The sequence below is a fragment of the Zonotrichia albicollis genome, chromosome 3, assembly GCF_047830755.1.
Source record: "Zonotrichia albicollis isolate bZonAlb1 chromosome 3, bZonAlb1.hap1, whole genome shotgun sequence".
NCBI lineage: Eukaryota > Metazoa > Chordata > Aves > Passeriformes > Passerellidae > Zonotrichia > Zonotrichia albicollis.
Window position 1 is genome coordinate 71,251,381 of NC_133821.1, and position 16,160 is coordinate 71,267,540.

Below are 16,160 nucleotides of genomic sequence, written 5' to 3' on the forward strand. Positions count from 1 at the left end.
AATATGCAGTGTACAAGTAGGAAAAGATTTCTAGTAGCATCTGGCAGTTTCCAAAAATTGGGTAGGGAGACAGTTGGAAAGGAGTATCATCAAAATGTTTGTACATCTGGAGCATTTAATCATTTTTTACTCCACAAAAGTGTTCCTGTCCTTCTTATTCTGTCACATAGTTATTTCTGTAGTTAGAAATAAAGAGTAGAAATATAAAGTATAATGAAGTGAGTTTTCTTTCAGTCGTATATGACCGCTCTGATTTTTCATACATTTGTAATGCATTTCTTTCCACAGTATCTTTATGTGCTTTCATGGTAAAATGGCAAGAAAATTTTGTCTTCTTTCCACCATTCAAATTAAGTTTGCGATGTATTAAAAAAAATATTTTCACTTGCTCTTAGTCACTTCTAGACAAAAAATATTAGAATATATAAAAGAAACATTGAGAAGATACTACTTGCAGACTACTTGTTAATTTGTTTTCTGCTAGTGAAAGAGATGGATCTTACTTGGTTTTTTAAAATGCATTTATATTGCTTTCGCAGCAGTAGCAGTAAAAAAAACCTCTACTTATTACTACCTTGTCAAACAGAACAACTTTCTTTCTCGTTAGAAAATAATTTAATTCTCTTTTACCTAAAATAACTGTGTGTGAGGAGTAATAAATTGTTCAAAACTTTCACTCATGCACATTTGTAATCCAGAAAGTAGTTTCTTATTTTTCACTATTATTTTCGTGATTCTAAGTACCCCTTCCACTGGGCTTGTGAGTCTGTTTGCAGAAATATTGGAGAAATATAGCTAATATGATGATCTAAATGCAAACTGACAAACTGCACAGAAATTTATGTCAGAAAAATGAAGCAGGGAATCTTGCTGTAGGATTATATGGCAAGCAAATCCATCTTTCAATCTATGGCTGAATTTGCAAAGTGTGAGTGATAATTAAAGTTGGCTGACTTGGTCCCCAAAGCAGGGCACCTCAGAAGGACGTGGGTCCAGGTGAGTGTGTTTTTTCATTGTTTTTTAATTGACACCTCTTGCTGAGCATCTAGAGGCAGTCACGGTCATTAGTTATTTGTGAAAAGCCTTACACAGTCTTGGATCCATGAATGAAACCACTGCAGATGTGCTGAACTGTGTTTCTCTGGTGACAGAGTAGGTGGAAACAGAAATGTCAATAATTTTGATGCTGAAAGATGCATCTTCTCCATAATATACTGGAATAATGAAGTTTAATATATCCAGAACACTGAACCATTCCCATATTCCCATTTTATCTCCTCCTTCTTCTAACCAACCAGGCTAGATTTCCAGGCGATCAGCCCAGGCTTTGGGAAAGGACAGAAATGTGCCTGTGGTAGCACCAGTAAAGGCTCTCCAGGGGGAAAGTCAATAGAAGGACCTGTTCCCCTTCTTCTTACACGGCTACCACCCAGTAACAAATTAGAAGAAAAAGCCTGGTCCTGGGAATCTGTGGGATGGAGAAAATGAAGTTTCAGTTCATCTTGTTTGCTGTGGCTTCAGCTTTGTTGCAGTGCACTTGGAGAAGTGCCAGCATTTCGCCCACCCCCTTCGCCTACCCTTGCTCCAAGCCTGAGCAAGTTCAGACAGGCAGACAGACAGGGCTGGCATTCTGTGTATCAGACACAAGGTAAATTACCTTCTCCTTCTGAGGGGGCTAAACAGTGTTTGATTTTTTATTAATAACTAAGAAGGAGAGATTGATCTAGCAATCTCCCTTGGCAGGGGAGGGAGAAATCAGGCTGTGCTTCAGGCAGGTGGGTAAGACCAAGCTGTGCAGTGCCTGCCTGCACAGCTCCATCCTAATCCAGCCTCTGATGCTTCCAGAGAAAGAAGCACTGTGACAAGCTTAACATGTGCTGTACATACAACAATTGTGCTTTAGTCAGCTAACATTGCTTTAAACAAACAGAGCAAAATAGGGGGATTGAATAGAGTGTCTGATAGGGCACTGCAAGAGGACAATTTAGAAAGGCAGTAATACAATAGTTGCTACTGACTGGAGTCTTGCTCACAGTGAATTAATTCTAATATATTTGCCTCTTTATTTGATTCCACAGTGTTTCCTCTAATTGCATCATTGCCTTGGAGGGACAGTAGTTCTTCATCAGCTCCTTCAAATTGGGTCTGGAGACAATGTGAAAAAACGCAGTCTCCTTTACAGTGAAAGAAGCCAACTAGAAAAACCACCAGTCCCTTAATGCTGTTGCTCATTAGCCGTGAAGAGAATGATTGTAGCTCTATTCTGCATTGGCTGACTCCTCCATGCCCTTGCCTCTCCAGTCACACTAAATGGGCTTCAAGGGAAGGGAGTGAGTGATAAATATTTATTCTGTTTATTACTTTGAAACAGCACTAACCATAAGCAGATCAGCAAGAGACAGGCTGACAGTGTGTGTATGTGTAACTGCTGTGAAAAATGAAGAACATGCACCATGGCTAAATAAGTTTGTTGTTTGTTGCTGTAGACACGGATGTCTGATTTTGAGGGAAGTCACATGGGGAAAGAGAGGGGCTGAATTTGATTTAATTAATTTTGTTTTTTAAGCCGACATCACTTTGTTCTGTACAAGTATAAGAGGGTTTGCAGGGTATGTAAGCCTTCTCTAGAGTCACAGCTCTCTTCCCACAACTGGAGAGGGGAACGTGAGGTTGCATTTAATTTTTGTGTCATATGAGGTTACATTTTTATGTGATGTCTGTGTGCTTGAAGAGCCTGTGCAGCTGATGACAGCATGGAAATTGTGGTGTTGGCAGCATTCCAGAAGGAAGAAACAGTATTCACACACACACACACACACACACATACGCCCCTCATTCACTCCCCCCCTCACTCCCACACACCCTCCCTGGTTTCAACCTCCTGAAATCTGCAGCTATGTCATCTCTTTGATGAGATGGTGATTTTTGAAGATGTACTCAAGTGTCTTGTCTGATAGAGGCATCACAGCTACAGAATATGCTCCTTTAGCAATTTCCAGCCTCATGATATGCTCGTAGATCACACGGCACTTTAGCCTCTAATAGGCAAGGTAATGCCAGAGGCATACACTCTCGAGGAGAAAAGGAAGTGATTAGAACACTACAGCTCATTTTTGTTTTCACCTTTGTGCTTTAGGTGAGCTGGTTTTGGACAGGGGATTTCTGAGAGTGGTATCTGGTTTTCCATTCAGGACAGAACAACAGATGATGGATTTTGATAAACCTCTGTCTGCACTGGAATTAAGGCAGTAGCACTGCTCTGGCTTTCTTTATGGCTTTGCTAGTTCTTTACATCACTTATTTCCTTAGGATACAGCAACTTGATGCATGAAATTCCCCTAATGAAATTCCCGTAATGCCCAAGCTATCCTAATTGCAAATAGCATATATCCAGAATTTAAAGTCTTTGAGATGTGGGTCCATGAAAGATGTGATTAATCCTGGATCTATTCCAATGGATATATTCTGGTATACTATTTACTGGACTGTGATTTCCATACAATGAAAAATAAGAGGAAAGCTCAGTATAAAAAAGTAGTACAATTTCCTAAGAAATCTTAAGTGACTGATGATACCAGGACCTAGACCCAGAAACTTCTATTCACATTATTTAGAAATCCTGTCCTCCCTCATTTACTATGAAGAATCTTTCTGAGTAGCCTGATTGAGATTTGTGATTTTTACGCAGGGCAGACATAGCAGTAATTAACTGCAAACTTAATAAACAAAATAAATGAGGAGATATGCTCAAACTTCCTCATTTTAGTGTTTAGATATCTGCAATTTCAGTCCAGCAGAGAGAATTCCCTCAGTGGCTGCTGTTTGAAGAGATACTTCCATGAAGCTTCCTCTGCTGTCACTCAAGGTTGCCTCCCCCGTTACCTCCTGCTCCCTCACCCTCCTGCCTTTGCAGTGTCCCTTTCCTCCCTTTTTTATCTCAGTTGCTGGGCAAGGACCTGCCATACAAAAGAATTGTCCACATACACAAATCTTTATAAGAAGTTTTGCTTTTTGGCAATTTTTTTCTACTACCAAGGAAGGATGTGCATTAATCCTTAAAAGAAATATTTTAAAAATTAATAGTAGTTATAAAACACTGGTAATTCCCAGAGCCTTCATGTTTTTGTCAGCTGCACTAGAGAGAGTGGAGAACCCAAGCAGTATTGAATAATTTCTGTTACAGGACACTCTTTATTATTGCTCTTTATTATTGCTGTTTGGGTCCAATCTATATGCAGCTGCAGCAGAGCTAGTCAGGCATGTTTGAGGAAAATCTGTCTTTGGTAGATCTGTACATAATTCTTTGACATGTTATATTAGAAACCACAAAAGAGTCTTGCTTTTTGCTTTTTTGATGGAAATTAGCAGACAGGGAATTGAAGGGAGAAGTTTCAAAGGACAAACAAATAAAATGGAATGGTGTTGTTGTTGCATTAGGTAATTTAATTTCTTGATTTTACGGGTTTGCCATAGGTATGATCTTTGTAGTAAGCCCAAATGATGACATTTGGTTATTAATAGAAAAACAGATGAGTTAATATTCCTAAAGCATCTTAAAGACAAGTACTTAATAAATACTGTGACTTGTTACTATGTTTGTGTTAAAATCTTCGTTTTTAAAGTTGTTACCAAAGTTAGTCTGCACGTTTAAGACTTTCAGTTCTGACTATATATTTATTTTACACATATCAGCAAACAAATGTTTCATTGTCTTACTAATTTTGGTCAGACTGTTTTCTTCATGACAACTAGATACACAAAGTTTGAATTTTAGCTCAGAATGAATTTGGATCATAGCCTGAAGGTGTGATCATGGCAGTAACTTCTGGTGAAACTACTCAGTCTGGTTCCTACTGCCCTGCAGTAATAATTCCCCATATCAGAACAGCCATTGGTATGTGAGGTGTACTATCTGCCACCCGGTTCTCATTCCCAATACTCACAAAACTTAAAATACTTTTAATCCAACAGAGATTTTCTCGATATGATGTAAAGTACTAAATGCTGGCTTCCATCATGTTCACCACCATAATATTTAAATTGCAAAGCCACTGAATAAATTTAAAATAGTGAAATACTGGAGGTAGGCTCTGGTGCAGTAGATCAAACCCTTTTGGGGGGATCCTGGTTTGGGCACCCTTCATATAGAGGCTGAATGCCTTCCTGCCTGACACCAGTGTGTTAATTTTTTAAATTTTGCAGTTGCAAGTCAATATTCCTTTTTAAGTACCCAGTCAAGGGCAAGTCAGTTTGACTCAGCTGTATTTGCACTGCTGTATAAAACGTGTGGTGACACAATGATTTAATGGCCTTTTCTGCAAATGGATCCTGCGTGCTAGGTGGTTGAGATCTTTATGTTTGAGACCTTTGAGGCTGAGATTTCTGGCCTAGCTAACGTATGCAGTAACAGGGATATTCAAATGTATCTTTCTTCACTGGTGCCTTTTCATTACACTGGAAAATGAGCTTTAGTTGCTTTGGTTGCAGTGCTTCATAAAGCTATGAATGCCTCTTGCCCTTCCATTTAGAGGGGAAAAAACATTAGAGCCCTCAGACTGGCTAATGAAATAGAGGGAGAAACATGGTCATTAGCTGAAGTGGTGGTTGGCTCCTGAGCCAACTCTTCCAGTGCAAGGAAGCATTTGATGCTCTTAGGAGACTTGCTTATGTCGGTGGATAATGGTTCTGCTTATTGAGTTTGCGCAAATGCATTTGATTTAGTCAATTTGGGCTCTGCATTTAAGCAAATTACAACTTAGGACTCGATCAGCAAGAGGTAAATTAGTTTGAACGCATATAAAAGGACCTTGCTGAGGGTAAATTTACAGTCAAACCATTACATGGAAATCAAAATGTGCAGTACACGTCAGGTTTGATAAATGAAGCAGGACTGTAAAATTTCCCTTATCTTGAGTGTGCTTGCATTTAGCCTGCTACAGAGTTCATGTGCTTGTTATGTCTGCTGTCATGAACTGGCTCAGAAGAGGGAAATATCTCCAAAGTTGGAATTACGAAATTAAAAAAAGGAGAAGAATCCTTGCGTACCCAGCTCTTCTTCCTCTGTTCCTTGGTCTCCTGCTCACTGGAACATTTGCCAAGTATGGGCATGGGATGCTGATGCCTGTTACAGAAAGATTTTATCATGGGAGAAACCTTGTGCACAAATAAAAATGGGGAATTACTGCCTAGACCATCACTCTGCAAATATGAGAGAGAGTGAACTAGGCACCCTCTTCAAGCTCTTTCTGCTGCAAGGTGTAGAATTTTGATGGTTTGGGTTTTCTTTGCTGACTTTTTACCCTAGAACTAGGGCCATCCACACATCTTTCAAGAGTATCTCCCATGGTACAGGAAAAGAATTATTTTGCTTCCTTAATTGCCTCAAATCAGCCACATAATAAATGGTAGAAAAATCAGGTAGACAAACAGTTTTTGATTTGTAATTAAGATTTTTTTTTTTTAAATTTTGAAAATATACTATATCTGTAAAGTAAGAAACCTGTTGATATTCTTACGGTCACTGATCATCTGATTATCAGTGCAAAATGCTTACAGATAAAACTTAATTTTTATATTCAAAAAAGCAGGGTATTACATAGAAAAATGATTTATTAAAAACACCATGGAAAAGAGAAAGGCCAACTAAACAATAAAAATTTTTAGTTTCATAAACAGGGAACAGAAGACCATCCACGAACTAGGCAGCTAAATGGTAAACCTAATTCTCCATCTGTTCTAGTACTTTTAACAGTTTCTAAGCAGCAGCAACATCCAATGTCTTTTACAGAATCACATTTTAGAGACTTCACAACCCAACATGCCACTGCCAGCTGGTGTTTGAAAGCACACTCCTGCTGCAGTTCAGTTTATAAAACTGCTTGGAGGCTTAAAATAACAGATACCTTATGGACAATGTGTACACGGTGTGCTTGTGCATGGTGGCCAGGCTTGCCTTAGTCTTGCACTGAATGCATTAGCTCCTCACAAACTTGGCCTGAGAGCTAGGGTATGGATGAACATCAAGGTTGCAGTATTGCTTTGAACCTTACTTGTCAGGTTTAATGTCGATATGTTGGATTTTCATCAGTGATGACTGCTTAATCCTTCTTTAACTAAACGAGGAAGCAACACTGCTGTCTTTACTTTTATTTTCAAGTGTAATGTCTGGATATAGGGGTTTTTTCCCCCTCTCTGTTTCCCCTTTGTAGGGTGGCCAATAAGCAACTCAAGAACACAGGAAGCAACCTTGAATTTTCTGGCCCACGGTAATTTAGAAACTGTTGAAAACCTACCTAGACCTATAACCATTAACTACTTGTTGAATAGCTGTAATCTTCAGGAGAGTAAACTGTCAAAAGTATACAGACACAATGAGTAGAACTTTTTTGGGTTTTTTTACATTCTTTCATTTACATGAGAAAAGCCAGAGGAAAACCACAGTGAGCTATTTTGTATCTGGCACTGGTGCAGACTTGCAGATGAATTACATCTGCTGTAGTGCTGTAGTGTACCTGCTGTAGTGACATTCCTGACCTGGTTATTTCGCTGCTGTCCTTTTGGCTGCATGAATACTACTCTTGTATGGAGATGTGATTTCAGTGTTTTGCACGTTGTAATCTTTTCCTTCAATGTGCACCAGATGGATGCAGCATCAAGTGAAATCTGGGTTTTATAATTTAGGGCAACCCACTGTTGCAAGTACATTTTGTCTGGGGATTTCACTCTTCTGGCCAGCTGTCCATGGCCTGGAGGAGATGCAATAGAGTATTAACAACACCCTGGCCCTTTTGACCTTGAGACTTTGCACAAGGCTGTGGTTTTTTGAGAGCAGTCCAGAAGTTATTAGATTTCCCTACTTGCCCTACTTGTCAGCGAATTCTCAACCAATCTAATCAGTTATTCAAGCCAAATTCACCTCCTTTGTTAAACTTCTATTACTAGATGGGGAAATTTGTTCAGATTGTCAAAATTGACTGAATAGTAGCAATAATGCAGCCATTAACAGAAAGAAATGGGCTTAAGGGAATGAACGTGCAGGGTTTATTTTTCACTTTCTAAATGCTGCAGCTCTGTGTGAAAGATGTAAGAGGTTGTACTTGAAGCTTGGGGTTAGTGAGTCTGGGTGCTGGGGGATTTTTCTTGGTCTTTGTGGGAGTTTTTTGGGTTGTTTTTTTTTTTTTTTTTTTTTTTTTTGGAAAAGGAAAGTAGCTAGCAATGTTTGATATTACCTACATCTAGAAGTTTTTCCCTAAGCTGGAGTTCTGCTGTATTCAATCAAGAGTAACTCTAATGCTGGGTGCTGTAGTGGATTGCAGCAGAGCTACCAAGTCTAATTGGGAAGAAAGGTTTCAGCAGTGACATTAAGTGAAACAAAACACCTGGGGTGGCAGCAGGCCTGTCTGCAGCTTCTGCAGTGAGCAAAGTTTGCTGCTTGTTTGTAGCTGCTGCAGTCATAATTTGGATTTTGGGGCAGTGTGGGCCAGAAGAGCTCTGGAGGTGGCATTTGCAGACACAGTGAAGGACAGCCTGTAGCTTCCTCTGGTCATTTGAAGTGGAAACTCTAGTCTGATAGGTGTCTCTGTAACAGTTTGACACAACATCATTTGTTTCTAAGCAGCAAAATTTTTTTACAGCTGAAGGTTTACTCCCCTCTCAACATAATTGTCCACAACACAGACATAGAACAAGCCAAGAAAAAATACAAGAGGAGCAATGTCTTTCCCTTAAGCATATGTAGCATAAACCCAGAATCTTTAAATAAGAAATAAAATAGAGCTGTTACTTGAACAGGTGCTAAATAAGAAATACTAGAATAACCTGTAATATTTGCATATTTCCTGGATATTCAAGTGTTCTGAACTGATGCAAACTGGAGGGGCATCACTCTCTGCTGTCTTAGGCCAGTCTATGCCTCCAGACACTTCGGTGCTTAAGATGACTCTAACTTCATATAATTCAAAGTTGTGGAGAAAAGGGCTCTGGTTTTTTCCACCCAACCCTCTGCCTCTGGGGCCATAGGAGTCCACGTCACCCCAAGTGCTTCATTCCCTCAATTCAGAGAGATGGGCAGTTTTTCATCTCCCAGAGAGCTATTCTGTTGACATGGAACTCAGTGAAGGAGTGAGGCCTTTGGCTGTTTAAATCAAATTCATGTTGTATTACAGTGCAGAATCATAATGAAGAAAACCACAGGAAATGTAGCTACTCTAGGGCCTCAACTGCCAGTCATCCTTCCTTGCTCATGCCAACTAGAAGAACCAAAGTTGTCAAAATAAATTATGTTTGAAAGGGTGGATGTCACAGCAGATTATTCAGCCTTGCAGAATTTTTTGTAATACTGAATATCACAAAAAATAGTCTTTGAAATTCTAGACACCTACTTTCATTATTGTCCTCATTACAGAGTGATAAGATAAATGCTGGGCAGGCAGGAAGCATCAGTTTAATTTTGTACTCAAATGTACTTTTAAAAAAAGCTGGGGTAAAAAGAGGGGACTCTAGGATTAGGAGAGTTTTGTGCAGTTCTCTTCAAAATAAGTGAAGAGTCAAGTCCATAGTCAAGTGAAAACTGGGAGATGGGTGTTAGATTTGGGCTAAAGAATGATGTTGTTCCTGTGGGAGCATTAATCATGTATGAGAGCACTGACTGCTGGAGATTTTTCCCTACAGTTTTCTTTCTTTCTTTAAATTAGATATTTTAGTTTCTGAAGTGCTGTCATTTTATGCTATGTTGCCCACTAAATTTGAACAGGAAAGGAATTTTTTTTGAGTTAAAACAGATGGATCATATTTGGAATTATCTGGCACTTTTTGAAGAAATTATTTGTACTCTTGAGCATGAAGAATAGCATAATAGAAATATATAACCTGAATAATTTGGGATTTTGTTTCAATTTCATGACATGATACATTAACAGTGTATTTAAGAAATTATTTTCAAGAAAGTTCTCTATGGTTTTGTGTCCAGGTATGAAACATGAAATGGTAAAAATGATAATCCTTTCTACATATTTGCAGCAGAACTTCAGCCCATGTCTGTGCTCTCAGACTTGATGGTTGACTGAAGAACTGGCAGACTTTTGTTATTAGGAAATGCAGATGATAAAAAGAAGAGAAAAAGGTTAAAAAACCATTGAGGATATTTTCAGAACAGTTTTATTTGCTTTCATAAAATCTTACCTGAAAACTGCAAGGTCTTCTCAAAGTTTAAAAACTGGTGTGTGTGTGGGGATTGCGAACTTTTGGTGGTCCTTCAATGAATGTGTCCTTATGAAGGGTATGGAGTGCACTTTTCTTGTTGGTCAGAAACAAGCCAATGAAAAGTTTTGCTTGCATGGACTGAGAAACCCTTTTAGTGGGTATCTCAGACTGCCTAGAAGCTGAACAAGGGAAGGCCTCGAACAAACATTCCTGGTCGTCGCTGTGATAAAAGAGAGATGGGAGAAATGGTTTGGGTTTTTTGGCATTTTAACTTTTTCTTGTGCATTCTAAAGAAAAATACTAAGCCAGAAACATATTCTCTTTAGAAGCTTCCATAAAGAGCTGAAAGTGTGATTGAATAGAATGAAAAAGGAAATTATTCTTTGCAAAGAGTTTGAGAACTACATGCATTTAAAATTGAAAACACAACCTTTTTGAATGTAGCAGTTGGCCTAAATGATGAGGGATTTGTCTTGTTCAGAGTAACTGTCTGTCATAAATGTCTAAAAGTGGCAACACTCAACAAGATCAATTTTAAAACAATCTAAAAACACCTGGATGTGAGTTTTTTGTTTGGAAGTTTAGCAGCAGAGTATTTAAAGTCTGAGGGGGGAAAATGGCAGTAAAAACATCTGCATGCAAAATATCTATCAAAATAAGGTTTTAAATACTTGTGGCTTGTAAATATGTATTAAAAGTTTGCACTTTTAGATTGGAAATGTATTGCATTGTTCCCAGCACAATCAGCAGTGGCATAATCTCCAGCAGGTGCATGTGGCTCTGAAGCTCACAACCTGCTGGCTTCAGGCAATCTTAATCTTTATCTGGAATCTGACAATCTATTAATCTCTTATATGGCAAAAGGCAGTAACAGGGAGCTGGGATCATTCCCAGATGCTCTGCTGAATCTTCAAAGGCAGAAACTTTACTGACAGTACTTGGTGCATCCACTCACTGATCTATGAAAACAAATTAGTCAGGTTTTTCTGTTTCCTTTTAGCTTATTTGCTGAAGTAGCTGTTGTTTCAGCCTACTGAGTGTATTTCCTTTAGCAGAGGACAGCAGATGGTTGATTTTTTTCCACTTGAAAGTTCAAGAAATGTAATAACGTGCATTGTTTCATTGTTTCTGCTGTGTCCCACACATTCCTGGAAGGTCACGCAAGAAAGACATAATTCAACAGAGCTAAGAACATAAATGCCTCTCTTTTTCTTTTTCCCATTCCACTTCTTTTATATAGAAACTCCAGTAATTGTTTTGAAGGCAAAGACATATTTATGTGAGAGATCATTGCTGATGCAGCACTGAGCAGGGCAGTGGCAATTTCCTGCCTCTGAGGCTGGGCATGGTTTAACTCATGGAGCTCTAGGCTCAGTTGTTCAAATTTCCCTTCTGTCTTCAAGTCTGCCCTCAAAAAAAAAAACCCCAAAACCAGCTCCAAAACATTTGCAAGCGTGTTTGGGTTAAAAAAGAATTGAACATGTTGAATTGACTCTAGAGGCTAGGAAATGTGCCTGGGTAGTGTAGTGGGCCAACAATTGGCTGTTGTGTGTTGTGAGACATCCATAACAATAACATTGTCTTGGGGCTTCCTTTGCATATATTTTTAAGACTTTTTGAAATACTAAACTGTGTTTGAAGTATTATGGCCTGCTTTTCTTGAGCTGCTCAAACTACCCTGAAATATTATTGGCATGAGAATAGGTAAATACATGAGGCATAAAGAATAACACATGAATATTTTACAGTGTGCTTGTTAAAAGCACAACCATGTAGAAGTTGAAGACAGTACATGTCCAATAATTAGGCTTTTTCAGAGACAAATGCATGCTTTACTAATTCTTAGCACTTTGAACACTGAGCAGCCATTAACTGTTCCTTAACACTAAAGGCCAGTTGCAACTAAAACTAGAATACTTGCTGAAGGCAATTACTTCAAGACTTCACAGGAGTTAGATGTTTTTTTCTTCAGGTGTATCTGATTGATGTAGACTCCCCGTTAGAGTGCCAATATACATATTTATTACCATCCCTTTAATGCATTTTGCCAGTGTAAAAAATTGTGCTTTTTTTCTCCCATGGAAGTTTAAAGAAACATTGTATGCCAAAAAGGCCTTTTGTAAAATACAAAGCACTTCTGCAGGAGTGCTCACTGGCAAGCACAAATTTTGCAACTAGCCTATGCACAAATTTTGCAGCTGCCTTTCTTTTAGTAACGTCAAAGTTTCTGAAAATGTGTATTCAAGGCTCTTTGTGGGCAGAGGAAAATAATTTTAAAAACCTTTTTCCCTTTTTCATTTAATTGCATGGTTGTGCTACCTTACTGCCAGGGGTTTTATGTTTTTTTTTATTTTGCATATGAAGGTTTTTTACGTTCCTACAGCTGAATCCTCAGGTTGAATCACAACCTTTGCAAAACTACAGTTTAACAACTTGAAACAATCCACAGAAACCATAACCCACACTTCAGTGCAGATTTTGCAGCCCTCTAAAACATACAAAGCATGAGGAAAATCACTAGGATTTGGCATTTTAGTGAGAATCTAGGAAGCAACTTTCTCGTCTCCATCTATAGTTAAACTGCTATCCACATAGCATTATAAATTTTATTTAAGGAAGATTTGGAATGGCTTCTGCATTCAGTATTTCTTACAAACTGACAACATCAGGCAGAAGCAGCAGAGTCGAACTTTGGAACCTGCTTTTGTGGTAAGAATTTCATTAATAGATAAGAGCAGAGAGCAGTAGTAGGTGTTGCACTAATAGTCTCTGGAATGTTCTTGCTTCACCCCTATTCTGCTCCAAGTTTCAAGATTTCATCTTCCTTCAGAAAACTGGTTTGTGATTTTTTGCTATGTGTAACTTCAGTATCATGTGGGAGAGAGCTGCAATGTCAAACTTTATTTAAGGATCATTTAAAACTGTATTTCAAGGTAAGTAATAGAAACCAGTTCTACTCCCTCGATTAGAGACCCTATGTCCCAACACCAAACAATGCAACCTCTGTTAAAATTCAATGCTGTTCAAGTGATATAGCAGGGATTTTAGGTGCAGCATATTTTCATCAATAATCCCAAATAAATTAAGCACCAACATTTTCCTTCCTGCACTTGGTTCCACAGCTGTAGCATAACAGCAGCCATGCAGACCACATTTAATTTCTCAGTGAAACTTCATGGGAAATACTATGATCAGAAAGATTTAATAAAAGCTCCTTGGTGTGACCAAAGCATAATTTTTTGAAGCAAGTTAATATGCTTGTGAAGGATGAGGTTGTGCGTGCCCACAAGTGCATGGTATTTCGACTTGTAAAGGAATACAAGTTTAGTGATCTACCTCACCAAAAGCATTTAGTGAACATTTCAGAGAGTTGGACTTGGTGATCCTTATGCTTCCCTTCAAACTTGAGATATTTTGTGATCCTCTGTTCCATAGAAAAGGAACAACCTGCATAACATATGGTTTCACTCATCACAAGAAAGATGAAATATTTCCATTTCAAGCTATAAGGAAAGAGATAGATAAAAATTACTGTGTTACTCTCTTAATGAAGGAGATGGGGGAAGGGAATAGTTCATGCATTCCTGGGAGATACATTGAAAGAGCCACTGGAATATACCACAAACACTACTCAAATACTTGCACAAAGACATTTTATTATTAATGCAATGTAGATATAGATTTATTTTTTTTGTAATCTGAGGTGCTTATATAAACAGACCCATACTGGCTGAGTGACCATCAGTCTGCAGGGCATGACAGTGGCTGGACACCCTTCAGCTCCAAAGCTTTGCTAAAGTTAATCTCTTGAGGTTTTGCAGTACCCTTGGTGAGCTTTAGAAATCGAATACATCCTTTAAAACGGATATTAGTCGTCAGTCCAAACTGGGTCACACCATCTGAAGGAGGGAAAAAAATTAGAAAGGAATCATATTAGACTTGATACTTAGTTTTGTTCTTTGAGTGTCTTACATGAGAAGAGATGCCCCCAGCAATATATAAATGTTTTACTTCCTGCATATATTCATTATTTAAAAATTACAAACATTATGAGCAAATGTGATGAATGCTTATGTTGGATAGCAATCCAGACTTCTTTTCTTTTTCTATCCTACTATGAAAGTGGCAGGATCTGAACCCATATAAACTGCTATTGTAACCCATGTATGTAGCTTGCCACCTATAAATGGTGTGCAATACACATGTTATGGTCTGTAGATGTTCAATTTCTTAAGCTGTTTATCCACAGAGTAATAGAGGGGAAAAATATGCCAAAATGGATACAATTCTCAGTCCAAACATCACAAAGAAGCCAGTTCCTCAGGATGGATTTCAGATGCCATTTACAGACTAGTTTTGATAGTTTTCAAGTATTCTTTTTTCCCCTTGTTGATAGTAAAACCAGGAGTTGTTTCCACTAATGAAGGAGGGGATGGAAGTGAGGGTGGTTTCATTGGGAAGCTGGAAATATTTCTCTCAACTGCTTGAAATTTGTGGCTCAACTTGTTTTTCAGTGTTCTTCCAAGTGAGTTGCAGAAGTAACTTTACACTTGTAGAGACTGTCTGGCCACAGCATTATTTTGTTTCACAGAGGATAAGATGGCTGAATCCATCTGTCTCTCCTTGCATGGGGAAGAGTAATACCCGCAGATGAATGCTAGCTTTTATGGGTACCCAGAAATCTGTATTCTTGTCCACACTATGGTGGTGAAAATTTTCACTACATAGAAAATTCTCCATTAGTTAATTCTAGCTGATTTACAACTGTTTTGCTCTATTAATGCAGCTTCAAGGGGACTGGATAATACAAATACTAATTTTACAAAATCCCATGGTACTGTGCTTCTAATTTGTGATGTGGCTGTCTGGGTATTGGGAATGTTAAAACAAATCCTGGATGAGCCAGACTAAGCAGCAAAAGAAAAGTGAAGTGTTTACACATGCAGTAGGTTTATTAAATAATTTTATAACTTGCCATGTGGCTGAACTCATGAATAATCCCTCAACATGAGGTAAATGTAGGTTTGTTTCGTACAGATAGCACTGTTACTGTGATTTGTGTCTCTCCTCTGGACATGCAGTCCAGAGTGAGATAGTAACTCCATCTGCACTGTTTCTTCAGTGCTGGCTCCTATGCTAGAATCTTGTTTTGTTATAAAAAGGCTGCCACAAAGCTGTTTGCCTTCTGGCACAATGTTGTTGGCTTTTATTGATACTCATTGTGACTCAAGTTCAATTCTCATATGTCAGTACCAAGGACAATTTTTCAAATGTTCCAAAGCTTGAGAGAGTAGGCTTTTTAGATGCACTGTATCAAACATTAGAATGAGTGAAAAACCAATTTCCAGAAAATAATTTAGGAATTAACTAACTCAGAGGTGTCTTGCCATTGACCTCAGTACGCACTGGAGCATACGCACTGCTTTTTTGTTTTGGTTTGTGAGCTAGAGGGAATATTTATTACAAATGCAACAAAACTGGTAGTTTGCAAACATATTAACTGTAATTTCAGAAAGTAAACTGCTGTTAGAGAATTTATTGACTGTCTATGAAGAGATGAATACTAGCATTCATTATCAGCTTAGTGGAAGATGAAGCCAGCTACAGACCTCAGCCCAATTCTCGCTACTGTTCAATTACCTCTGCATAAAACAAGTTCTCTTGAGGGCTTCCAGAATACTGATTAGGAAATAGATTATGGAGTTTTTTCCTTTAAAACCCAGCAGACCACAAGCAAAGGCATTAATTAGAAATAGACAGTCTTCTTACCTCTCTGTGCATGCTCTTGTTCTTATTACTCAGTTCTTTAGGTTTTACAGGGTGATTTACACATACACTACCCTGCCCCCTCAAGGGCATATACACATTCTTTGGGTAAAATTTGCTGTTTCTAAGTTAAATTTAAAAATTCCAAATGCTTTTACTACTGCAACATAACTATTATGCTATTGCTAAACAGA

The 16,160-nt window shown here is 38.3% G+C and overlaps 1 protein-coding gene across 3 annotated transcripts in view; it reads right to left on the minus strand.

The window, feature by feature from the left end:
- Positions 1-13,839: 13,839 nt before the first annotated feature.
- The window catches only part of LAMA2 (laminin subunit alpha 2), a 344,097-nt gene continuing 341,776 nt past the window's right edge, over positions 13,840-16,160 (minus strand). For all 3 annotated transcript variants that reach the window (XM_074537835.1, XM_074537834.1, XM_074537833.1), the window contains one exon: positions 13,840-14,099. In XM_074537835.1, coding sequence (XP_074393936.1) covers positions 13,942-14,099 — 158 coding nt within the window. In that variant the 3' untranslated portion in view covers positions 13,840-13,941. The remainder of the gene's footprint in view (positions 14,100-16,160) is intronic.